General features: G+C 40.7%; 1 protein-coding gene and 1 long non-coding RNA gene across 5 annotated transcripts in view; one reads left to right on the top strand and one right to left on the bottom strand.

Annotated features, from left to right (window-relative positions):
• Window positions 1-27,416, top strand: part of LOC132786727 (homeobox protein homothorax) — a 114,316-nt gene that overhangs the window by 18,988 nt on the left and 67,912 nt on the right. For 3 of the 4 annotated variants that reach the window (XM_060793348.1, XM_060793349.1, XM_060793347.1), the window contains exons 4-6: window positions 3,846-3,896; window positions 6,091-6,141; window positions 11,741-11,926. In XM_060793348.1, the coding sequence (XP_060649331.1) occupies window positions 3,846-3,896; window positions 6,091-6,141; window positions 11,741-11,926 (288 nt within the window). Of the gene's footprint in view, window positions 1-3,845; window positions 3,897-6,090; window positions 6,142-11,740; window positions 11,927-14,027; window positions 16,603-27,416 lie in introns of those variants that run through there. The other variant, XM_060793350.1, reaches the window with a different exon arrangement.
• Window positions 4,032-17,109, bottom strand: LOC132786728 (uncharacterized). Its single transcript, XR_009632474.1, has 3 exons — window positions 16,984-17,109; window positions 11,652-12,048; window positions 4,032-4,291 (listed from the first exon to the last, which is right to left on the bottom strand). It is a non-coding gene; the product is annotated as an uncharacterized LOC132786728 (long non-coding RNA).

Here is a 27,416-nt window from a genome sequence, read left to right as displayed (position 1 = left end):
GGTGACATACGCAAAGTTGCTGCCGCAACACTCCACACATACACACATATATGTGTAACTTATTTCAATTTGCACCATTTACTGTACAAGATAAAACCTTGATACCTTTCGACAAATGCTCTTTGCTTCACGTACTTGTTGTTGTTGTTGTTTGTCTTTGCTCTTTGTTTATGATAGCAGCCCGCATGCCGCGCTGGCTAGGGAACGGGGAAAGGGCAGAGCAGGAAGCGTTGGCGCCGTGGCACGCAGCGAATTACAAAAGTAATAACGAAAATTAGTGAAGCTACGTGCAACAATTTAGGCGCCACAATGTGGATCAACAACAACAACAACCAGAGACGAACTAGTTTTGGTTCAAGTGAACTTTAGCTGCAGTTTCGTGGCAATGTCTAGCCTGTTATCACTGCACTTTTTCAAGTGCCTAAACTGTGAGTGCGATAGGGTGATAGCAAGAGAAGGGGAAGGGGATGTCTTATGGGCTATGATCGACGTCCGTCTGTTTGGCTACTGTGCGCGCTGATTCCGAAAGTCGACATGGCCGGGTGCATAAATTGCTTTATGGCCGTTTGTTGGGCGCGCTTTATGGCCATTACTCAAGTGCTCAAGACTGCGAGCCACACACTTGCTTGCAGCTCTCAGTGCCCCCTCTCCTCCCCACTCTGCTAGACTCTACACTCGGCGAATAACAGCCCGCCCGCCCGCACAGGTTTATTGCCAACACAATGCCAGGGCTATAAACGCGGGCGGACCCGGACGAGCAACTCCTAGCTATTGGCATAATAAAAACGTAGCAAAAACAAATTCTCCCCATACACGCACACACACACACGCACACACACACACGCACACACACACACTAGTCAGCCAAAACATTTGAGGCGTTTTATGGACTGAGCTCTTTTGTGGATTGCGTTTCGATTTTTATTTCGGTTTTTAGTGTCTCAAATTTCTATAAATTTATCATGTGAGAAATTAAAAGCAGTTCTGATTGAATCATAATTCCAAGTATGTATATATACGTTTCTATATACATATACTTTATGGCGATAATATTGTTGTTCTTCTGCTGCTGTTGTTGTTGCTGTTGCCATTGCTGTTGCTCAGATAGCACGTGGCCGAGTTGATGAAATGAATTTGATTTGAAAATGCCATACAATTTATGACAGCGATCTTGCTGCGTATCTTTTGTGCATGGAGACCCCACGAGATACACCCGAACTCGAACTCGAATCCGAAGTCATAGCTATATGTACATATGTATAGCCGGGGACAGACCCCCGAGGACGTTGTTGTATTGTTGTAGTTGTTGTTGTTGTTGTGGGGTATTGTGAACAACGCTGGTTGTATAATTGCATTTATTGAGGCATCATAAAAGCGCTTCAAGAGCAGTATCTAAACAGTAGTGATTTTATTTAGTCGCCGCTGGCTTGCGAAATTTATGAGCTGCCCATGTGAAACTGATTAGAATTGTGTGTTCGGTGGCAGGCGTCAAGCGTTAAGCGTCAAGCGTTCAGAAACCAACACAAAGTAAACCCAATGACATGACGCGCAATTTTCCATTTTATTTTTAAAGTGCGTGTTGTTGTCCGCGTGTGAGTTTTGTTCTTGTTGTTGTTGCTGTTGCTCTTGCTTTTTTAGTTTAGTTTCTGTCTTTTTTTATTTCGAGGGGTTTCCGCATTGGAAATTGAAATTGAAAATGAAAATGCGCCTCTTCGCAGGGCTATAAATAAGAAATTGTCAGCTGCAGACGCCCACGCGGCGGTGTTGACAAAATGTTCTCTCTAAAATAAGTATGTACATATATGTATCAATATAGTAGAGAGTTTTCCCATTTTCATTTTCATTTCGTTTTCATTTTGATTTTAAATTTGATTCTCATTTTGTGTTGATGTTATTTTCACGCGCATCTTATTTATAGACTTGTCTCTAGACACACACACACACTTACACTGTGTGTGTCTTTTTGCTTGTTGCCAATGATTTATACATTTTTAAAAAGTGCAGCACACACTGGCTCAAGTTGAGGCGTTTATCAGTGAGCTTGGACTCGCAATTAGCGCTGCGAATTGAGAGAGATGAGCGATGCAAGCTGGCAGCCATTTTGATTTCATTTCGCCTCTGCCAGCGAAGTGCGTGTGTGCAATATGCCAGCGCAGCTCAATGCTTCCTCCCTTCTCCTCTTCCTCCTCTGTCTTCTCCACTCATGAGTGCGACCCTCGTGCTTTTCATATCAGCTAAAGTTAAAGCGCGACCTGATCGCCATCCAGTCAGCCATCCAAACGGAGAGTTATCATGCAAACCAGTTTGACAACTTCACGGGCTACTGCTGTGTGTGTGTGTGTGTGACTTGCTGCGACCAACCAGCATTTGAAAATGCAACATTAAAGCCAACTGGCAGCGGGCAACTTTGGCACAACTCTCCAACTCCAACTACAACTCCACACGCAACTAGCTGCGTTTCATACTCTCTTCAATGATTGTGCCTCATGTACATGGGAATTGCTGTTGTGGTAGTTGTTGAAGTTCGCCTCACAATGGGGCGTTTTTCTCATGCTTCATTGTTGGACTCGGCTCTCAACTGTCGACTGTCTCGGCTACCCACATATCTGCAGATGTCTGGCCAAAGAGTCAGACTTGGACTTGAACTCCTTGCCGATCTGATCTTGTTTGTGTATGTGTGTTGCACGCTTCTATCTCTCTCTCTGTCTTTCTGCAGCATGATTATTAGTCGTCCATGCCACATTTCAATTTCAAATTGCCGTTACTCGCATAATGCATTAGTATCGAGTATCGAGTGTCGCACATCGATGCCTTGATTGATAGTTCCCTTGCGTTGCTTCGAATATCTGTGCAGATCCGTTGAGCTCACCTGCAGTGCAGCCTTGCATTGACTGCTGTGTGGTCTTTTGTCATGACACTAAAAAAAGGAAACAAAATAACCCAAAAGAACACGCAAGGTCAACTGAAGATCTTGCCATGATTATAAAATTTCGCAGCGGGTGTAGCTACATTTTGTGTGTTGTGTTGTTTATCTAACGATCTATTGAAGAACAACCCAGGCTGGGTTTCTAGTTCCGTGAGAGAGTTGACACACCGAAATGAACAATTTTCAGTAATAGCAACAACAACAACAACAGCAACAACATTAATAAAATCAAATAATTCGCAGCATTTATTTGACCTTCTGTCGTCGGTCGTCGGTCGCGGTCTGTGTGGCCATTTTTCCATTTTTTTTTGTTCTCTTTTTATCTAGCCACATATTGCTTTTGTGATTTTTATCTAAGTGTGTGGTTTATTTCTGTTGCCTTTTGCAATAAAAGCAACAGCAACAACAAACACAAAAACCAGAATCGCTTTTATGGTCACAGCGAGTCACCTCTGCTCTGATGAGCAACAACAGCAAATTTTACGCAAATGTTGAGTTTCCCATGCTGTGTTTTGGAAACCAACATCAGTTGTTGTTGGCGTTGCTGTTGCTATTGCTGCTGGTTTATATCGCTTATCGCTTGGACTGTGAGTTGCCATCATAAAACGGCGACGACACAGACAGCAGACAACAGACAACAGACAGCAGACGACAAACGACAGACAACGGACAACTGAAAATACTAGGCGACCTAGTCACGGAGTAGCTCGAAACTGCAGTTACCACCTGCCTGCGTTCGTCAAGATTCAGCACAGCAGCAGCAGTAGCAACATCAGCAGCAGCAGCAACAGCAACAGCAACAGCTGCAGCTGCAGCTTATACATATTTGCAACGATTTCAAACTAGTATAAAATATACATATACATATATATGTATTTGTTTCTCACTCAAACTGATCTCTTCTTCTCCTTCTTTTCAGATAAGATCACAGAAACCCTACTATACCGCAGATCCCGAGGTCGATTCACTGGTAAGTAAACAAAACGTAGCAACAATGTTGCCAGCAACATTACCCAAGCAAAGATCATGGCCTTACAGAGTGTGCGGGTGTGTCTGTGTGTGTGAGTGTGAGTGTGTGTCACCTTGACCCAAAACAATGACAACAATTGAATAATTTTCTTTTATTTAGAATAAATCACAGCAAATTTAGCAACAGCCAAAACCAATTTATGAGCATTCGTTCATTTGACGTTGATGAGGTGTCTGTTTTGCTCACACACAACGCGATCCACAATGCGATCCACAAGCTGAAACCAGCGTCATCTTCATCTTCATCGTCCGTCCACTCAGTGCATCAGCATTTTATTGCACAGCGTTGCCACACTTTTCTTTTTCTCGCGCACGCATTTTGATTTTTGCATGTTACTGCAAGCGAAAGAAAGGGGCGACATACATATCTACATATGTACATACACATACATACAACGAGTGAATTCAACGTCTACAACGACTACAATATGAAGCAGAACGATTTAATGATGCATATGACATTTTTGCACTCTCTAAATGGGCAGTCTTTGGGCTGTTGCGCAGAGAGAAGAGCAACGACAACACCAACAGCAACAATAAAGACGACGTTGTGCTGCTGCGTGTGCTGTGGGTTAGTCAAATACATTGAGATCTGGGCAGCAGCAGTAGCAGCAGCAGCCCCAAGGCAAAGGCAAATGCCATCAAGGCAACCTTGACGGCGATCATGCCGTGATCAACATGATCATCATCATCATCATCGTCGGCATAATGAAGATCAGCTGTAGAAAGAATGTTTACATCAAGCATTGCGATATCTAATACAACATTTTGTGTGTGATCATCGCACAGCGGGTCAGTAGCTGTCTTTTGTTCCAGTTCATCTGGACATGGGCATAAGATGAGTCAGAGAGTCTGACTCCAAATCTGAATCTGAATCTGCGTCCAAGTCCGAGTCTGAGTCTGAGTGCGAGTCCACCGACATTCCATGTAAATCAAGACGGAAATGCTGCGTGCAAAAAGTGCAAAACGAACCATGCAATTGGGCTGCACAAATCGCGTCAACTCATGTGGCTGCTGCTGTTGCTGCTGCATATAAAGAGATTAAGGGGCAAAACTAATTTTAATTGCAACTGCAAGACAGCCTCAGTTCAGTCGTAAATGTGTCACTCACTCGCACAGAGGCTGCGTATTCTTACTGCCAGTGTCTTCTTGCCACTTGCCAGCGTTTAATGTCGTTGGTTTTATGGCGTATTAGTCGCCAGCCACAGCCACAGTCACAGCAACAGCAGCTGCAGAGAGAAATCTCTGGCGGTGGCCCTAATTTTATGCACTTGCAGATTAGTTTATTAGTTGTAGAACAAACTGAGTGAGTGCCAGCCTCGAACAGGCTTTGCCACTGGCATCGACAGACAACTGCCAACTGCCAACTGCAGACTGAACACTTGCGCACTGATCAGCTTTTGGCTCTGGCCATGGCCGTGTGCGCCTGCGTACTTTGGCCATAAATCATTTTGGCATGCCACAACTCTGCGGTGGACCGAGCAGAGACTGAAGCTGAGGCTGAGTCCCCGTTCCCTATTCTCCGCCCCACTCTGATATTCTCTATCCCACTCCAGCCATAGACAGTTCATGTTTGAACATTTAAAAGTGCATTTAGTAACACTTACTTAAAACGGAGAAGAAGAAGCCGATGGAAACAAGAACGTCTACTCTCTGGACACACACACATACATGTATACATATGTACAGCGAGATTCATATGGCCGTGCTATAAAAATGTTTATAGCATGTTTTCTCTATGTTATTATTTTACTATGCGGTTCAGTTTGGCCGCGGTCGAAGCAGTAAATGAAATTCTTCAAAGTTTTTGCCGGCCACTGTTGCTCATTGTTGTTGCACCAACATCACACAGCAGCAGTAGCAGCAACAACAAGAACAGCAGTGGCCGCAGCAGTTAGCAGCATCGTAAAAATGTCAAATGTCAAGCTGACGTTTTAATTAGCATCTGCTCACTCTACTAACAGTTGGCGCTCTCTGCTTGTCTTGTGTTTGTGTGTGTCAGTGTGTGTGTTTGGTTCCGGGGCGTCAAACGATTTGTTTGGAAGCACTCTTTATGGCTATGAATTTTATTATTATTTGTGATATGCATAACTCATGTGTTCTCTCTCTCTCTCTCTTTCTCTCTGTCTTTGCAGATGGTGCAAGCAATACAAGTGCTTCGGTTTCACCTTTTAGAGTTAGAAAAAGTAAGTACAAGCTCCATTCATAATCTATTATTTAATTCACACAATTAAGGAGAGTCATTCCAAAATTAGTAAAGCATTGCAATACATGATAGGAACCTGCCGAAAAGTAAGCTGTAAAGTCGCCTCACTAATCTACAGGCATATATCACCATCCCGAATGACCACCCATAAAACCCATAAATCATCGCTGAATATATCCATATCTTTGGAGTTTCACAGGGTTTAGCAAAAGCAAAAGCAAAGGCAAGGCATAGTAGTTGTCAAGTGGTCACTGCAATTGCCAACCGAGTTGTGTTGACATTTTATTGAGCTTGTTTCGGCTTCAATCGGAGCACAGCAGGCGGTTTGTATCTGTCTTTGAAAAATATCTAAATTAAAGCACAGCAATGGTAACAACTTTGGGGGCAGCTATGCACAGCTGGCTGTGGTCAGAAAACTGCATTAATTGCCAATCAAAATCGTAACATGGAAACTGCTTGGCATAGCTCTGCTCTAGATATAGATAAGTCCAGCGACAGGATGTGACAAGGCATTTATTCAATGCGAGATACCACAGATAGCACAGGGACAAATATTTCTGTCTGTTTGTCTGAGCAGGTGTTTGTCCAAGATACTTAACGACAACAGCTTGGTTGTTATTGTCTGCTCAATGGGGGAGGGGGAGGGGGAGGCGAACAAACATATTTGCATCGCGCTGCAATGCGCCACACAATGCAACGCATTCATTCAGCGGCGCTGCTTTGTTGTTAATTCACGAGGTGTGGATACCCCCCTCAGCTCAACTGCTGTCTGCACATGAATAATTTTGGGAATGCAGCCCACAAACAAGCAGTAACACCTACTTTATTATTGGACACTTTATACTCTAAATGGAAAAATTACAGGTTGCCTAATTTGTTTTAATTTCAAATAATATGCAAGAGCTCGACTAGTCGTGGTGCGTGTGTGTTTGGGTTTGGGTTTGTGTGTTTGCCAGCCGACAGTCTTAATGGAAGTTGTTCCTCAACGTGGTCGTAATTAATGCCTTGCCCGCTCCCCACCTCCCTCGGCACCCATTGTCCACTGTATCTGCTGCTGCTGCTGTGTCGAGAAAATTAATTAGGCAAATGCGCAACGAAGCGTGGAGCGTCGACCGAAACCGAAACCGAAGCCCAAAACGAAGTTGAGCCGGGCTTTTGAGCTAAACTCGTCATCAAGGTATAAATGTGTGTGTGCGTGTGTGTGTGTGTATTTATTTTTGTTTTCTTCTCGTTTTCAATTAAGTCTTAAGTAAGAAATTATGCAAAACATTATAAAAACAAAAACAGAAAAAGAAAAAAAAGAACAAACGCTAAGAGAATACGAAGCTGAGCCCCATTTTTGCTGGTTCGGTTGGTTGGCTTGAAGGCTTTGAGACTTGTAGGCCCCTAAGTCATTTATTGTCGGGATTGTAACTGGCACGCTGCTATTGGGCTAATGACAACGATCACAAATACAACAAAAGTCAATCAATGTGCAATTAGCGTTGACCAATGTTAATTACAAACTGCAGCTACAAGCGCTTTCTATTGAAAGTAGTGCAGTAAGCCAGGCCAAGCAACTCAGTCACTCGCTCAGTCAGTCTGTCAGTCAGTCAGTCCGTCAGTCAGCCAATCTGTCAGTCAGCCAGGTAGCCAGCTGCTGCAATTTGTTGCATGCGGCACCCTGTATTCAATAGTCGTTCTCTGAGCAAGAGAAGTACTCTCTGCCTACCGATCGAGATCTTTATCATCATCACACAGCCCACGACAGGTTTTTGTTTTGTCATTTGTCACTCACACAGCTTGCGACACACACGAACCAACAATTGGCAACAGCAACAGTAACAGCAAACAGCAAACAGCAACAGCAACAGCAACAACAACAGCGACCAGCAATCAGCACAAAGAACTGTAGCAACTTGTATAAAAAAGATACAATTCATTTATATGCAGCCAACAAAATGCAGCGGGCGATTTTCGGTGTAAAAAATAAATAAAAACAAAAAGAGAAAAAAATAAATAAAAAATAATACTTAAATAAAATGTGCGGGCTGACTGGCAAAAAGTATATATATATATATATATATTCTGTATATGAAGATATTTGTTACTGCTAAAGAACAAAAAAAAAAAACAACAACATACAGAATCAGTTAAAAAGACGTTTCAAGACTTGTGTCTGTCAAAACTGGTTTGCCAGCCCCAAGTGCCCAGTCTGCAGTCCTCAGCTCAGCTCAGCTCAACTCAGAGCTCTCAGTTCCCATCCAGCACGGAAAATTCTCGTCACAGTCACATGCAAAAAAAAAAAAACGAAAAAACACAAAAATAAAAAGAAAAAACACGACGACAACGACGATGGCGCATTGCAATTGACAAACAGATAGTGGGACAGCTGGATAGACTGACGGACACAACACACGTTGGGTCAGTTGCACACTCACAGACACACACACACACATACACACACACACCCTGGCAGGGGGTAAGCAGTCACAGCTCACAGCTTGGCGGCTGTACCGGCATCAGCTTCAGCTTGAGTTTGAGCTTGAGCTTCAGCATCAGAATCAGCATTGACACCGGCATCTGCAACAACATCGGGAACGGAATTGAATCTGGGAACGGAACGGTGCGGGAACGCGGAATGCGGAATGGGGCCACTGATGGAATTGGTGTTTAGCTAGTTGTGGCTCTTGAAATACATTTCATTTTCATCTGTTAAGTCAGTTTTACTTAGCGGCACTTATTCTCGATTAACAGTCACACAAAAAGAAATTTAAAGAGACTGCACTTAAGGGCCATTTGGGGCCGTTAAGTTAGTTATGTGTTTACACAAGAATCGATTTATTTTATAGTTGAATGCACTCGCTGAACAATTGAGTTTTTTGTCTATCAATTAGATAAAGCGTGTTTACAGTTCGTCTTGTTCACGTTTCGAGCATTTCGCTCAGATATATGTAGATATTTATATTTTTTCTTTTTTGCATTTATATTAATTTTTTCAAGCACTTTAGATTCAACTCGAAGTGTTTGTCGGCTGTCGCTGTTGTGGCTGTGGCTGTTGCTGTTGCTCTCATGGCTGTTGCTGTGCTTGTTATTGTTGTTTATTTAGTGTGTGTTTTTTCTTAATTACATTTCATTTAAATGTCAGCAGTGTTGTACATTTTTTTGCCGCACGCTTGTTAAACAAAATGCAAAAAATAAAACACACAAAACTTGTTGCTAAGAAGCTGGGGAGCTTGAAATTGGCGGCACTGTCAGTCGGCAACCGGCAGGCCTCAGAGCTTAGAGCTCAGAACTGAGAACTGAGAGCTCCTCATCTCTGTTATAGAACATTTAACGCTATCTATGAACGGAAATCGAAAATTACCACTGCGCAGATTGGAGCGATTTGCATGAGATTAGAGAACGAGACAACTGCAAGCCACTGCAAAGTGCAATATATTTGTATGTAAGCTGGACTTGATGTGTAGAGCAGAAGGGGGAAGATTGGGACTACAATAGATGTTATCGAGTGCTGCGAGAGGAAGCTGTAAAATGTGTCGAGGATGGGGACTGTAAAAAGTTTTGTTTAACAGGATGTACAAATGACTGTAACATTTACAACGCTTGCAACAAGCAACGCCCTCAGTGCTGTAGCTTGGGGTTCCCAGCAGCAAACGGCATACAGCAAGCAGTAAGCAACTGCTGTGCCCACCCAATGTGCAGCAGCAACATGGTCAGCCAGAGTGGCAGTCATGCAGTCAGACAGTCAGGACTGGCAACCAGTCATAAATATTGCAAAGAGCTGCTTAAATGTCACACACAACGCTGACAAATTAATCAAAAATTATCAGCGTCCAAGCATCGCTGCAACAGCAACAGTAACAGCAACAACATGCCACAAAGGTCCGAACCGGGCTGTGTCCCGTGTCCCTTGTCCCGTGTGTGTGCCCAGACAGGCATATAGCCGCATAAACATATCAATTTAGTAAGTATTTATGCCTTATTGTTGCTGTTATATCTGCTGTTGTTGTTGCGTGTCAGCGGTTGCAGTTGCAGTTGGAGTTGCTCGCAACATGATGCCGGCGTGCTAATTGTGCGCTTTATGTGCATTGTTATGGCATCTTTGACAGCCATACATAGCTGCAACATGTTGCTGCCGTTGCTGCTGCTGCTGGTGCTGTTATCAGCGAGCGGCAACGACAAATTTGAGTCCTCCAATAAACCAGTTGATGCCACTTTTTATCATCGTCACATTTTTGGTGACAATAACATTGAACACAGTCGCTGCAACAGCAGCAGCAGCAGCAGCAACAACAACAACAACAACTGTAAGAGCAGCAGCTTTAGCCTGGAAACAAGTTTAGCAAGTTTTGGTAACAAGTTAATAGGTAGCCAGGCTTTTAGCCGCTGCATTTTTTGTGAGCCAAAAAAAAAAAAAAAGGAAAAAAAGAAAAACAGAAAAAAGTAATCGAGAGCCACGTTGCAGAGGAAGAGAAGAAAACAACAAGCAATTTGCATAAGCAACGCGCACTTTTTCGTAAATTAAATGCATGCCCCGTTTAAATGGAGCACCCTGTTTGTTGTTGCTACTCCGTCAGCCCGAGCCCAGTGCAATTAATTTCTTTTTAGCCGTGTCGGCGGCTGCATTCCTCTTTGGTGCGCAGCTTTTTTGCATATTTGCATATGTTCTCCGCCTGACTCACACTCACTGGGCTCTTATCGCATTTGTTTTATCATACACACACACACACACACACACATACTCACTGAGTTTTTGGTACCAACAACAAGAACATGGCTTTAAGAACGCATTTTGTTGGCACATTTGGCTGCTGCTGCTGCTGACGCAAGCGATCGTATGCAAGTTGCACGTGCTGTGGCTGTGGCTGTTGCTGGTTTAAAAGTGTGCCCTGCGGCTAAACTCGGCTGACCAGCATTTCCTTTCCGACCAATGCTTTCGACCTGGTCAGCTCTCTATGCATATTTATGTGGTCGGCATCGCATTTTTATCGCCTGCAAGCGTGTACACCTTCTAAGCTTAGTGGTTGCTGTTGCTGTTGTTGTTGCTGACGTTGTCTACGCCATTTTTGAGTGCCATCATCAACCATTTGCGTGGCTCGATTCCAGAGTCAAGTCTGTGCCTGCGTCTGTGTCTGTGTCTGGGTCTGGGTTAACGCATAAAAAGCAATTTGCATGCCATTTGCAGCGGGAGCAAAACAAGTTTTGCTTACTATGGATATGCTGATGTTGCTGTTGGCTTGAAGAATGCAATGGCGCTAAGTGTCTGCAACTGTCTCCCTCTCTCTTCACCTCTTTGTTAAGTTAAACGTCAAATGAAGAAACTGAAAGCCTAATGAAGTCCCGATTGTATTGCAATGCTTGATTAGAATGTATCCACTTAATGAATATGATTAGTTGCATTTATTATTAGCAAAATGATTTCTAGCATTTAAGAAACCATAAAATATTCAAATAGCTCAAATTAAATAAAGAATTTAGATGATATGTTAAGTTAAGTTTTATTTTTACCTTGTTGACGTCACTTTTCTCACACACGAAATCTCTCTCTCTTCTTTCTCTCTCTCTCGTACTCTGTTTATGCGGGTCTCTCTTTGCAGGTGCATGAATTATGCGATAATTTCTGTCATCGATATATCTCATGTTTAAAGGGTAAAATGCCAATAGATTTAGTGATCGACGAACGGGACACCACCAAACCACCAGAATTAGGTTCAGCAAATGGTGAAGGAAGAAGTAATGCCGATTCAACATCGCACACCGATGGAGCTAGTACACCAGACGTTGTGAGTACCCCCTTCGCGGGAGCACATGGTCCTATATTGGCGAGCTACAATGCGGTGGTGCACCCATGTTCGTAGTACGATAACGACCTTCTTGCAAAAACGAAGCGGGTGCTCACAATGCCCTGGGATTAAATGAATCAATAATGATAACCAAAAAAAAAAAAAAAAGAAAGATAATAATAATGAGAATGTTGCAAAACTGCATAAGAAATTAAGTAAAATTAATTAATTTTGCAAAACTACAACAGAGCAAAAGCATCATGATTATTATGATCACAATAACGATAAATATAAAAGAATATTGATGAATAAAATCCAATCAAAATACGCAGAAGAAGTTGTACGTAATTATGAACAAGAACAAGAACACACACACATTGTAAATTAGTCAAGAGAATTAATTCATATACAGTACAAGAGTGCAAATATCTAGCGAGCGCAAAAGCAAAAGCGCAGAAGCGCAGAAGCAAAAGCAGCAGCAACAACAACCACCAGAACAACAACAACACCAACAGCGATGACAACACCATTAACAACAACATTGACAACAACAATAACAACAACAACAAGAACAATAGCTAGCAGCAAGAAATGAGCATCAACAAAAAGGACTCAACGCCAGTGGCCAAATGACAACGACAACGACAACTTCACGATGACAATACATATATAGATATATATTTATATATATATATATGAAGAACAACGACAGGACTGGACCGACAGCAAAGAACAACTACCACAAACGAGCTTCCAAGCGGCCAACAGGTGGCGACACTGGCTCCAAACTATCGGAACCAAAAATATATCCTGACGCTGATGATGTTGCTGCTGCTGCTGCTGATGCTGTTGCTGTTGCTGCTGTTATTGTAACGGCAACTGCGACTTCAACTGTTGCAGTTGCAGTTGTCGCTGCTGCTGCTGCTGTCCATTGCTATTGCTGCTGCCGCTGATGGTGCTTCAGGTGCTGATGCTTTGGCCGTTAGAAATTGTCTGTTTTTGTACAGTAAAAACGAGAGCCATAAATTTAAGTTCCAATAATCAAATAACTAAGAAGTAAAGCGAAAAAAAGTAATTCAAAGCAAAAGTCATGTTATTTATTTTTGTGCTCTCGCAGCAGAGCATGAAAATGGAATGCATTCAACTTGTAAATTACTTAATTCATTCAATATGATGATTACAAAGATTATAAAGAGATGAAGAAGAACGAACATACAGCAACTGAGCAACAATAATTAGCGCAAAAAATTGCTTAATTTGTAAAAAGTACCAACAACTAAAGTAAAAACAAAAACAAAAACAAAAAAACAAAACTATGAAAATGTGCAAAAGAGAAAAAATAAGTAAAAGTTCCAGTACTTCGTTTTTGCAAGAGGCCCATATAGCTCGCCAATATATTATTAATTATTATTAAAAACATTTAACAACTTTTTATTATTTTCACTTACTTAACACACATAAAAAATCAAAAACCCAAAAAAAAAAACAAAACAACAAAAAACTAAATAATTTTTCAACTGCAAAAATTACAGAACACTATACGTATATATTACAAGAAAGTTTACTAACCCAAAACTAACCATTTTTAACTATTTACATATGCACATAATTCTATATAGAAACTATATACATATACATTTGAATAGGTATATGTATGTACTTATATATATATATATTTATATACATATATTTATCTGATATTCAAGTTAGCCTAACATGCATGGCACCGACTCTGCTGGTGCAAAGTCAAGTGCCGATTACTTCCGATAACTTCTGATATAAATATATATGTATATATATCGAGTTATATATATATATACACACACGTTATCGTTCTGAGTTTGTAAACTTGTAAATATTGCCTCCTAGCCCCTCAACAACCCAAACAATGACATAGTTGCAAAAACCCAAACCTAAACCGTTCCCGATATCGAAATCGAAATCGATCTCAGCTCAGAGGCGATACGATACGATACGAATCGAGGAACAGGATAGACAAACAAGCACACTTGTACATCAAATTTTGATCTACGATATCTAAAGACCATTTCTTTATATTACAACTTTGTGCCAATTTTTCTAATTCGGAACTTGAGCACAGGCCCACTCCCAAGACTTTGCGCCGCTGGAAGAAACTTATGCCAGTTATCGCATCAAACACGAAGCAGACTATTAATTCCGCCAGTCTGCGATTGTGTATGTGTATGTGAGAGTATTTACGCGAGTGGGCGGGTGCGTTCTAGGAGAAACCAAAAAAACAAAATAATGAAGAAAGCTGAAGGAAAATTGACAAAAATAGCAATAAACCGAATCTGATCACATCCATACAGTATACATTGCATTACACTGCAGAGCAAAGTTTTTTATATATAAACTCTAATATAAAATATACCACTAGCATGTAGTTATACGATCAAGCTGCTTACAACGGCTGCTTACATACGACATGATGACAAAGAAACAAAAACAAAAAAAAAAAAAAAAAAATAAGAAAACAATGAATGATGAAAAACACTAAGCGATTATTCTCATTTAGTTCGGCTTTTCAATTTAATCACTTCAGAAAACGAGTATACGATTTTTCAATACGTCCCTTTTCAATGTGTTTTACAACACTGGAAAAAACTTGCCAAAAAAAGCAAATTTATTATCGTTTCTTAATGAACTATAATTTAATAATTTTTTGTTCGTTTTTTACAATTCTTATTTTGATACGTTCTTAAAGAGAATCGAAAAACAAATGTAACTCATATACGTAAACGAAAAGATACATAAGTAAATAAAAATCAACCTAAGTTCAAATGCAAAGTATACGAATAAAACATAAAGTAAAACATATGTTTTCCTATTATTGTTTATTACAAAACTATCTAAAACAAAACAAAGAAAATACAAAATTAAAGTTAATTTAATTAATTGAGAATTGAAACGCGCATATACGATGACATTTTAAATGAGCTAGAAACAGTGCGAAACTTAACTAAATATACGTAATGATCGAGAGACACATTTTAGTTTACAAGGAGATAAAAGAAAATATGATGAAGATGAAGATGAAGATGAAATAATAACAACTTTAAGCATTTACTAAGCAAAATTTTTAACTAAACAAATGAATACGTAAAATGCAGAACACGATACTATTATTATAAATAAATGTAATTAAAAACTAAAAAACAAAACAAAAAAAAATTTACTAAATACCTAGTAACAGCGCAGCTTTTGGTGCTCAAAACAGCGGTTAAGATGTATGAGATGGATTTTAAGCCAATCCCACACTATCCCATGCATATTTACAAACACTAATCTAGACCCAAACCAAAACCCAAACACGAGGAAATTCTGATACAAATACAACTATTTCGTTGATTGTAGATGCGTTTGGGTTTCCCCAACTTAATGTATACTATAGCGGTCTAACTAAATGTACGTTATATAGTTCTTAGTTTCCGTAACGGAAGGCTACGTATTAGTATGTATGCTAAGCTAAACTTAAACTCTATGTTTACCCATCTAACTAATTTCCCAAGAACTCTTCCCAGCTCTAGGCACTTCTATCTCTATCGCTATTATATACCTATCATTTTCAGTTAAAGCATACTAAAAGAAAAACAAAACAAAACAAAGTCGAAAATAATATAAAAATGAAAAAGAAAAAAAAATTACCAAAACATTGTACTTAATGGAACTGCACCGTGTTGCAGTCCAGCTATATGGGCAACCACTTGTATACTTACTATTTATGAGTAGACCATTAAAAAAGATGAAGATGGTTTATTAGTGAAAGAAACCAGTCAACAACCTATTAACTAAATCAAGAATATGTCAAAGCTTTTGTACTATTTTTTCAACTTCAGAATAACGAAAACACAAAACAAACACAAAACTACAAAATAATTATAACAATAAATTAATAAAAGATGAATAATGAAGGAATAGTTGTTGTACTTTGTCTTATAAAAATGATAAATATGAAAACAACAAAAATGAGTAATTGCTGTAATTATAATGTAATTTTAGTATAAATCTGTGGCCAACTGATCTTAGTTGCTTTTTTAGTTAAAAATAAAAACAAACAAACAGCAAATTTACCGCTATACATATACACCCTAAAAATATATTAAACAAAAACCTGTTGTAATTTTGTCTGCAACAAATTGTTTCCTATGATTTTTGCAAGCTTTTGCATTTTGTTGAACACATTTGTTTAATAATTTTTCTTATAATTAGTTATGGGTATTGAATGTTTTGCAAATTAAGCAAACAATTTTTATTGTTGTAAAAACAAAAAAAGAAAAAAATACAAAAACAAAAAAAAATACAAAAAATACAAATTACAAAACTGAAACTGAAATACGTAATTGCTTTAGGTGATATTTTATAAAAATATAACAAAAGAAAAATAAATAATAAAATGAATGCAAAAAAAATATACGTAAATCTATTTTAAAAATAATTGAGACGCTTTTTGCTTTTATTTTGAAATGTGCACATAAATAAAATTAATTTCTTTTGTTTCGTATATACATTTTTTTAATATTGTTTTACGATACATTTTATTTAGTTTTTAGCAAAATTGTAAAATGAGAAACATGAAAGTGAAGAACCCATGATAATGATCTGTCAGAGAAGAAAACGCAATCAAAAACAAAAAAAAAAAAAAAAAAAAAACAAAATGGAATGAAACTAAAAACATTATTGAAAAACCAACAACAAGCAGCAACTTCTATACGATATACGAATACATTTTAATGTAATATTTTTAATTATTTATATGTATACTAATAATATGATTAAATGAAAATGAAAAAAAAAACAACAAGCAAACAAACAAAACAAAACAAAAAATTAAAAAAAAACAACAACTGCAGAGTAACGTTTAAAGAGTTAGCCAATAAATATATGAAAAAAGTATATTTGAAAAATACACAGAATGTTTTTTCACTGGCAAACGTTAGGCTCTAGTTATTAAGTCGCAGCATTTAGGCAAACTTCTGACGATGGCCAAAACAACTCGAAATCTCACAATAAGATGAAAACTGGACGTGATAACTCACCTAAATGGAGGAACATCGATGTCATCCAATTCTCTGGCAATTCTGAATCAGTTCATACGTTTCGCGAGAACTTTCTATTTCAGGAAATTTTATTCAAGTTACTCTCGGATCTCACCGCCTGCTCTGTTGCCTTATACTCTGACACATTGTGGGCAATATTTTGGCGCATTGTTTTAGAGTATCAAGTACCTAAGAAAGAGTGGGATGCCTGAGCATTTTTGTGATTAATTTAAGTGTTTATAATAAGTGCTCAAAAAGTGTGTGCGAAATATCTGTGACTTTCAACCTGCAAACCTTAACTCTCTAAATTTAGTAGAGTTAGTTATCGAGATGCCTCGTTGTATTATACTCTTTTTTTTTTCTTATATAAAAATTAATATTCATATGGAGCTTAGTTCCAACATTGTCAAAGGAACTGGCACGTGCAAGCAACCGACGACGACGCCTCCACCTACAGCTCAAGTGTCAACTGCAGTGCGATGACAGTTAAGAATCAGGGCTCGATTCCCTTAATTCTCTGCCTGCCCTGCATTGCTGTTGTAGCCTGATCTGCGGCGGCACTTGGTGCGTGCGCAGTGCCTGTAACTTGAGAAATCCGACCCGACTTTAGCCCCGATCAAATTGCTGGCCCGCAATATGTTCAAATATTGCCCTGGCCCTGCTATCGGTCTGAGGCCAGTTTCAGACCAGTTCCAAAATCGCGTCCGTGCTCAGGCGCGGCATGTGAAAAGCACCTTAAATGGTTACTTTTTTTTCTTGTTTTTGTTTTGTTTCATTGTGCCCAAGTCAAGTTGGAGGCTCTGCGTGTTAGATGATTTCGTTCTGTTAATGGTAGCTACATGTAATTTGGCATTTTGCGTGATTGCCTGGGGCGTGTAGCCTCTTAGACTTTACTTTGTTTCTTTTCTTTGAGGTTTTCGTTTTTGTTACTTTTTTATATTTACTTATTTATTGTGTTGGGCATTTTCCCCACAAGAGGCTAAAGAAAATGCTTCGTGCTGGCTGCATTTGTATTAATTTTTTGGGCAACGCCCCACACAATTTTCCAGTTGAGACTGAGAAACCTATAATTTTATAGGCATTAAGTCAAAAGACCGAAGTCAACTGGTTTTAGGTGTCTGCTTGTCTGGCTTGCTCGCAGTTGGTCCGTCCCGCTTTATATCGAACAAAAAAGGATGCTCGCTGCTCGATGCTCTGTGCTCTGTGCCCGCTGCTCTCCAGGCTCATTAGCCGCGCTCTCACCTCAATATTCCGAAGCTTGAGTTAGCTTCTTTTATATTTCGTACTTTTTGTGCTTTGCTTATGCGAAGCGAAGCGTCATACTGTCTGAGACTCCAACCGCAGGCGGCTGTCTGAAATTTGTGCATTCATTTGTGAGCAAAAAAGGCCACAATTAATAAACCAACAAAGCCCTACAAATGCCGCCGTGGTGGCTCAACAAAGACGTTACCCAAAAACTTAAAACCCCAAAAGCCCAAAACTCATTCCCAAGTCCCAGCGTTTGTTCGATGCTTAAGCCCCCTGCTTCAATGTGGAACAGATCGGATCGGCTCGACTCGGCTCGGATCGTGTGTGTGAGAGAGAGAGAGAGAGCCAGTTTTTACAATCGGATTCGTCGCTTCGAATTGCAAACGACAAACGACAAGCGACAAACCGCGATCGTCGATCGGCGATCCAATTTTATTATGTATGTAGTGTCGCGTTGTGAAGAATTTTTTTGGAAGCGGCAAGAAAGCGAAAACCCATCAGGCCAAAAAGCCAATGGCCCAAAACAATGATGAAACAGAGCAGACGTATCACAGACACAGACACAGGCACAGACGCTGACACAGACAGGCGGGTGCGGTAACCAAAAGCCAGGGAGTTGAGTAGACTGAGATGGGTGAGGAGGGAGGACACGACGACCACAAAAATGTCATCACTGCTAATGTTTCAATGCAGTTGCCAATGTGCTCGACAAGTTTTTAAATGTGGCTGATCTTGTTTTATTTTTATACTCGCTACCCATAGGGTAGAAGGGTATTATAATTTTGGGCTGGCAGGCAAAAGGATATGTTCTTGATATGCGTCAACAGCCGAGACGATATAGCCAAGTCCAACTGTCCGTTTCTTATAGTTTTTATGATCCCTAAAACTTTGGTTTTGTTAGAGCAAAGACGCCTACTTACTAGGGATTTTAGTTGCTTTGGTTGACAATTTGGTATATTTTGCACTCTATGGTATATTTTAAATGAAGCACTATTTCAACATACCAAAAATAGTCGTTGACATATATTTAGAATTTTTATGATTTATTAATTGGATACATTTTAAAATGAATACCGCACTGTTCTGCTTTTATTGAAAATGTATAGCGGGTATCTCGCAGTCGAGCACTTTTAACTGCAGCTTTCTTACTTGTTTCTTATTTTTTCCATGTTTGGTATATTTTTTTTTGATCAGATCTGCACTGATCTGCTCTGTTCTGCGCCTTTCTTCTCTCTTCTCTGTTGTGTGCTGCCCGGTTGAGTTTTGTTAGGTTTCAAGTCGCGTTCAAAGACAAAACTTTCAACAATTTTTGTTGCACTGCCGATTTCCGATCGCCAAGGGAATTGTATTAAAAGCCAAAAAGCGTTGAATGCGATACCTTAACCCATTGGCGTGAAAAGACATGCCAAAGTGACGACGATGGTGAGGACAACGGTGACGAAATTGCGACGGTTCCATTCATTGATGCCTTTCGGGGTTGTCATATTGAAATAGAAAACGATTCATATTCTGATCGTAGATAAAGAACAACTTCAATGTGACGTCAAAATCTAATAATTTTATTATTCCAGAGTATAAATATTATCGAGCATTATTTCATAATTTTCTTGTCTGCACTCTTACCAATGATTATCATCACTTTTTTCCCTAACTCATACTCGCTTCAAATATTAATCAAGACCCCGTTCACAACAGCTGTTCCCTTCCAGGAATTCTATCCATCAAATTCAATCAGAAATCAACCGAATAAAAAGCAAAACAAAATAGAACTAAAAACAAATATTTGGCAAATAATGAAATCCTAATGAATTTCTTTCATGTATTTTAAATGTATAAGATAATTTTTTTTTTATTTTTATTGTGCTCCATCTATGGCCGAAGTCAAGTGTTGCTTCAAACGGCAGCCGCCGCTCTGCTTCTGAAGAACGCGATTTATCGAGCTGTGGCTTTTGTCGTATTCATGTATATATTTTTATATACAAAACTCGAATACGAAGAGCTTCGATACACTCATATCTACCTGGTTGTGTCAACCTCTTGGCTTAGCCACAAAGTACGAAACCGTTTTTAAAGTATTTTTTATTTTTGTTTAATTTTTGTGTTTTATTTGGTTTTTTTTTACGGCAAATTCAATGGAAATGTATGCCGTAAAAATGCCGCAAAAAGCTTAACAGACACCTAAAATAGCTAAGCGCATCTGAGTCTCAGTCTTAGTCTCCGTCTTCATCGCAGACTCAGACTCGGGTTCGGACTCGGATTCGGACTCGGACGAGTCGAAGTCTCTCTCTTGTGCCACAGCGATTTGCCACTGAAGGCACACCGTTTTGTTGGTTTTGTTATTCGAAATATTTGAACGCTGCTTCCCGACTAAGCTGCAAATCGGTTTAAAAGCTTACAAATTATACAAAGTCCGCTGTGTCATTAGGCAAATGCAGGCGAGAGTGCTTAGCGCACATTAGCCCAGCCGATCGGGAACAGTTTTGCCCCAAGGGGGAAGCCATACTGTGGGGCGTTGGCCAGGCTTATTCGTACCTGTGAGTGCTTGCACAATTACCATTAATTACCAGAACCGTCGTAGAGCTGCACTTTGCACCGCAAATGCAATTGAAGTCAACTCAAATATCAAAAGGACAATTTACGCTTGTTTCAAACTCGATTAGCCAGCCAAGTGACTCCCCCGCCGGATAAGAGCTAAGAGGTCTTTCAATTATCATCGATGCACTAGCACGCAATGGGGCTTAAACTGTACGGGGTCGCGACCACAAGGGAAGGGTTGCTTCATTCATCGCTCATCGTTCATCGGTATCGGAATCGGAGTCGTCATTCGAAGTGGACACGGGATAGGGGCAGCACTTAAGTCCGCTTAGCTTGTATTGGCCACTTGTAAATTGTAATTTAATCCGCTTTAACGAGAACTAAACCATAGCAAGCAGGCCTATGTTCAAGTATGTTCATACAAGAAGTAGACTAAAAGCATTTCCTACAAAAGGGGTTAAATATCAAAGGGGCCTGGCCCACTAATACTGACCGACCACTTGTAATTGAATTTCCTTTATACTGGGCTCTTGTCCGTGTATTCAATATTTAATGCAACTCGATGTACGACATTCGACATTCGACATTCGACTAGTGACTTTCGGCTTTCGACATTTGATTGATTTTACTTGTGGCCAGAAACCGTTTGGCATTTGCAATTTGGCGCATACTTTTTGCCCGCATTTCGCATTTAGGATTTCGCATTTATGTCTACATCAGCTAATTTTCATTTGTACCCTCCTCCCTCCCCACATACACACACTCGCACTCTTCCTGATAGACCCCATAAATCACTTGCACTTAAATTCGCTGCTGGCGACGTCTCAGTGTCTGTCTGCTGGCCATTAGAGAGAGAGAAAGAGAGATCTCAACCGACAACCCTAACCCTCAATACTATGCGCTAAGTATACACATCTATGATATGTATTTGTGTGTGTGTGTGTGTGTGGAGGGGGTTGCTTTGTTTGTTATGCTGGCATTTCTATTGGCCCGGAAGCAGTGCGGCCAACATCTACAAAATAGTCAGCCAAAAGTTTTACCCACTTTCTTTGCCCACTACTCTTAGCCAGGCCGTCAGACCGAGAGCCCGACAGTCGGACAGTCCAACAGACCGACAGGCTGCCTGGCAATTTTTATTGCCTTTTTGTGCTTTATTTCCTGCACACTATTTGGCCGCTTATGGGCCTCGCATTGCCGAGCAGATTGGAATTGGGATTGGACTCAGGCTGCGACTGAGACTGTGACTCTGACTGGGAGGAGGCCTGCACATTGGGGGCTTTATGCCTCAATGGCGCGCCAAGCATTAGATAATGGTGTTCCAGCTTATTGCTTACATTGACTTTTCTCTCCCGCACTTAGCCACCCCATGCCATCTTTGTCTGCTCTTCTTTGTGGCATTTTCGGTTGGGATTGTGCGATGGGATTTTCTATAATTTGCAGGCAGCTTAGCAATGCCAAGCGAAAAAAACTACCAAAAATAATTTATTGCATATTTAATAGCGCACGTGCCGTACACTATACAAAGAATACAGGTCTTTTGGAGCCAAATTGCGAACGTGTAGGAAAAACTTGAGAATAAACTTATGGTAAAGATCAAATAATAATAATAATAATTTTGCAGAAAATTAAATTTAAACTTGTCGATAATCATGTGAGTGGGGGCTGTTATTAATTGGAGAGTCGAGTTTTCAAGAATTTCTTGTAGGATTTGGCCATTTTGATACATTTTTAGCATCTCTCTCCCACCTCGATCCGATGTGACCCCAATAGAATTCTATTAGGCAAACGCCCGCCAAATGCCGCATAAATCTCTAAGCTACTTTACTTTGACGCACTTTACTTTGAGTTTTGTTTGGCTCAGACTCAGGCAATTCCTTCGTTGGCAGGCAATTCCCATTTGGGCAACTTCCACGTGCTTCCCTCTGCATATGCCCTGCATTATGGGCATAAATAAAAATACTTGTCGAACTGCCGCCAAGGCTGCGTCGCAGCCGTCTCCTTTTCCTTTTCCCTGCTAATAAATGAAATATGATGCTCAGCGCGGGCCACCCTCCATTTGCCACCACAGCACATCACTCTAGCATTTCCTTATCACCCACTCTCCCATTCTTCTCGCAGTGTTCGCATTGTCGTAGCTCCTGTTTATTGCGCTCGCTCGAGCCATTTCAATTTGAAGTATTTCCAAGGCGGGCGACACAATTTTCTATATTTGGCAAATTATTTTTCTGTGTCGTATTGGATTTCCATGGCTTAGCCTTGGTTTCCCCTTGACTGAATGTGGTCTGGTCTGGTCTGGGCTGGTGTGGGAGTTCTCTCTTTTGGTATGCGCGGTGCGAAAACAAAATTGACGTCAATTACGCAATGCACACAGTGCGCACATCGAAGCCAACCAGTTGGCACCAGGCACTCCACACCCTCTACCACATTCCTGTCCTTCTGTCGTCCTTGCCATCCTTGCTTTCTACTAATCCGCTTCAGGGATTTTGGGAATACGCGTAGCATACTTTTTGGGGTTTTAAGCGCAACGCCTCAGATGCTCTCAAGTTGCGCTTGTTGATGTTATATATGTGTTTGTGTATGTGTACGTGTGTGTGTTAATATTTTTGTTGTGCTGTGTTTGCACCCTCAGTTAGCTGCTGTTGCGTGGTGCTAATTAACGCATTAAATCATATTAATGTCGCCAAATGTTTCAAAGTCAGTTTCCACAGCAACGAGAACAGCATCTGCCGTCTCTCTCTCTCTCTCTCTCTCTGAGTATCTTTCTCTGGCTGCTTTGCATACACTTATTGGCGGCATGGAGGGAAGCTTCGGCTGTCAATAAGCCGGCATAAATTGCGACTAATGCTGATGTTGCTGATGCAGAAAAATCACAAATTAATTAAAGAGCTGCTGGGTCCATTTGACTGGTTAATAAAACTTATATAATAATTGTTCATAAACTGCACAATATTATGGGCTTTCAAATTAGTTTGTCGTGCCAGCAGTCGCAGCCGCAGTTGCAGTTTCAGTCTCAGTCGGAGTCTCAGACTCTCAAGTGTTGTTGCATGTCGCTTGTTGCATGCAACAGCAACAGCAACAGCAAGAGCAACAGCGCATCACTCGGCATCGCGTCTGCAACTGCCATGCCGTGTTGTCAACTATTTCTTCGGTTCATAAAAATTGTTATTAATTGGCACTTAAATGCTCAAACGCAAAAGTTGAGAGACGTAGTCCGAGTCGACAACAAACTCAACATCAGCAGCAGCAACAACAACAACAACAACGACGTCGTACTTATTACTGTCGTTGTTGTTGCTGATGTTGATGCTGTGCCTCTTTGCTGCACGTTGTTGTTGCTGACGCTGATGCTGTTGCTGTTGCTGTTTTTGTTGTCGAGTGTGTTGTGAAATTTAAGCTTTTTAGCAGTTCCTGTTGCTGTAGCCGTTCGTTGCATGTTAACCTTTGGCTCGCTTGTAATGAATGCAACTGCAGCAGGCGTCGAATGGTGGACGCCTGTAGTGAAGTAGAAGGGGTGGAAGGGGGGCTGCAAGCATGCGAGGATGGCAATGGCAGCAGTGGGCAGACTTACTTAAAGCTTTCATATAAATTTCTTAACTTCATGGCACTTGTTTAAAGTCCATTTGGGCACTGCGTGAGTGTTTATTGAATGCATCTCTCTTTGGCTTGTCGTGAAAGTTTGACGAGTCTGACAACTCGAAGAAGAATGAAGAATGGAGAGCTAAAATTAATAATTGGAATTAAGCAAAGAGATTCGAGTCTCAATCACATCAAGTTTATTACTACTTAGTCAGGTGCTTATAGAGATTCTAGGTAATTACTTCGAGTATGTTCGGGCACGCCACTCGATGTTGGCTTCAAGTTGCGGCTTTGATTTAAGAAACCGTTTAAGTCTAAGTCTCTTCTCGGTCTCGGTCTCGGTCTCGGTCTCGGTCTCGATCTCGATCTCGCAGTCAGACACAGTCAGTGATAGAGTTGAGGTAAAGTGCCTTATCATTGCCTCACACACACTCACACTCGCTCAAATTTCACATTTAATTTCGATTCATTTTAAACTCGACACTCTTCGCACATCTTCCACCTCATCTCACCCGGCCTCAGCCGTCTGTAGTCCATATCCCGGACCTCGCCCTGTTGCTGTTGTTGTTGCTTTTGCCCGGCTAACTGGTTACAATGCAGCCATTAAAGAAATTAATAAAACGCCATAAAACGACAATAAAATACAGCTTCGTACATATGAAATCAAGCAGAAGCGAAAAGCTTATTAACTTTTGTTAAACATTTATTATGATTTTTTTCTCCTCTCTGGGTTTTTTTTTGATTATTCAGCTGTGTGTTGTGAATGCGAATTGCAATTTTAAGCAGTAACAACAACGGCAGCATCGGCGACGTTAATTAAAATTAAAAAAAAAAAAGCATCAGAAATAAGAAAAAATGTGCAAAAGAACACCTTGAAAATATAATTTTGTTATTTGCCCGCCACACAGCGCCAGCTTCGGACACCTGCCCCTACACACCTACCCACCGCCAAAATACCCCACGAACACCCCGTATACGTATTCATAAATACAAAACAACAAAAGGCAAGTTGAACCGTATAGTGGCCTGCTGGTTGCCATTTTTTGGACGACCGACCGCTGTGCGCGGGTCGAGAATCCATGTCCCAGCTCTGAGTGTAAATGATATATGTATGAGGGCAGGAGGCAGGCGGGCGGGATGGCGGGCGGCATGATTGGTCAGCAGGGCGGGGCTGCATTGAAAGTCGTAGTCGAAGAGGCAGCGCAGCAATCGCTGTCTTGTCTGTCATTTGGATCCACAGAAACCACACCAGAGCGCAGCATAACACAGCACAGCTCTCCACACCACACGACACGGCACCAAACCTCGGACTCGGACTCAGACTCAGACTCAGTCTTGGATTCAGATTCAGACTCAGACCCAGGCACAAGCACAGGCACAGCAACAACACCAAACAGACCCAAACACAAGGCAAAGACCGAGTGCAAATGACTTATAAGAATTTAATATTTAACAACACAAATCAATTCAAAAATCATCAGAGGCCGGACACAAAAACTCATTTGGTGCAGTCGCTGATGTTGGATTCCAGTCTCTTGACTCAAACTCAAACTCGGACTTGGGCTTGGACTTTGATTTCGACTTGGACTTGGACTCGAACTTGGGCAATGGCAAAAAGCCAAAAGAGCAGATGGAACAGGGAAGCTGAGTCAGGGTCCGGGCCCAGACAAAGTCTCATTTTGTTTCGATGTTTTTCGCATTTCGGTATCACTGCGCCAAAGGTAACAAAAATGAAACGTTTACGTTAAGGAAACGATGTTGCCGGCAGACAATGTAGAGAGAGAGATGATGAGACGGAGGATGGAACCAACCTGAGACTGAGACTGAAGCTGAGGCTGAGGCTAAAGCTGATATTTGTTGTAGTTGTAGTCTTAATTGTTGTTGTTGTTGTTGTTGTTGTTGTTATTGTCGCTACAACCAAACCCAAAGTCGTTAACATGGAGAATTCGTGGTGGTCGGTGTTGTTGTTGTTGCTGTTGCTGTTACCGTTGTTGTCTTTTTGTGGTCAGCGCAAAAATTATGAAAATCAAAAAGTTTTCGGCCCTGAGTCGAGTTGCGTCTTTGTATGATTTCTTCACAGCGCGCTCTTCTTTCACCCTACCCAACGCGACTCGAATCGGCTCGACTTGTGTTTCTCTTTTTTTTTTGTATCTTATTTTTATTTTTATTTTCATTTATATTTATTTTTAGTGCGCCCCAAAAACGTTAACCTCCATGGCAGTACCTTTGCTGTTGCCTCTGTTGTTGCTGATAGTGTCGTTGTCATTGTTGTTGTTGCTGTTGTTGTGCACAAGGCCATATGAAACATACAGCAGACATAAAATTAAATCTGAAAAACCCCAAGAAAGATGCATTCTGCATTTCAGCATCTCCCGCTGTGTCGTAAAGTCATTTCGATTTCGACTCCATAGAGACAATGCAATTTGGTAAACGTCGCGCTCAAAGAGCACAACGAACATACGAAACCAGAGTGAAAAAAAACGAAAACGAAAACTTCAATTGATGAGAAAAAACAACAAAATTACCAAAAGATGTGCTGCAGGAAAATTATTAAGCATTTAAAACCGACAATCGACAGATCGAGAACTCAAAAATTCGAAAAGTCGCTCGCAATGCCACAACGCCATGTTGCATGCAATTGGGGTTGCCTGGGTTGCGGTTCAGCGGGTACAGGCAGGCGTCAAGGGGGGCGGGAAAGACAAACACTTTGCACTCAACACCCATTTAGCTAGCTGATCCTCATGATGACGATGATTATGACGTTGGGGCCGCCAGCCGTCGTCGACCAGCCAAATTGTTTACAATAAAACTAAAAGAAATTTGCGATCGATTGAAGCAGAGTAAAATGTATGTGTGTGCCTCTGATTTGCCTCTGCCTCTGTCTCTGTCTCTGCAACAGGGGCAACACTGCAACTGTAAACTATTTACAGGCTCCGTTCATAGTGTTTTTTTTTTGCTGTCGATTGCTGTTGCTTTTGTTGCATTTGCAGTGTTTTATACAATAAAATTTATTTGATTTCTTTACGCTGCTTTCATGCCTCAGTATTTCTCTTCATTTTTGCTGCACTTTTCAA

This window comes from Drosophila nasuta, chromosome 2R (genome assembly GCF_023558535.2).
Source record: "Drosophila nasuta strain 15112-1781.00 chromosome 2R, ASM2355853v1, whole genome shotgun sequence".
Classification (NCBI taxonomy): domain Eukaryota; kingdom Metazoa; phylum Arthropoda; class Insecta; order Diptera; family Drosophilidae; genus Drosophila; species Drosophila nasuta.
Note: the sequence above shows the minus strand (reverse complement) of the source record. Positions and strands in the feature narration are given on the sequence as shown.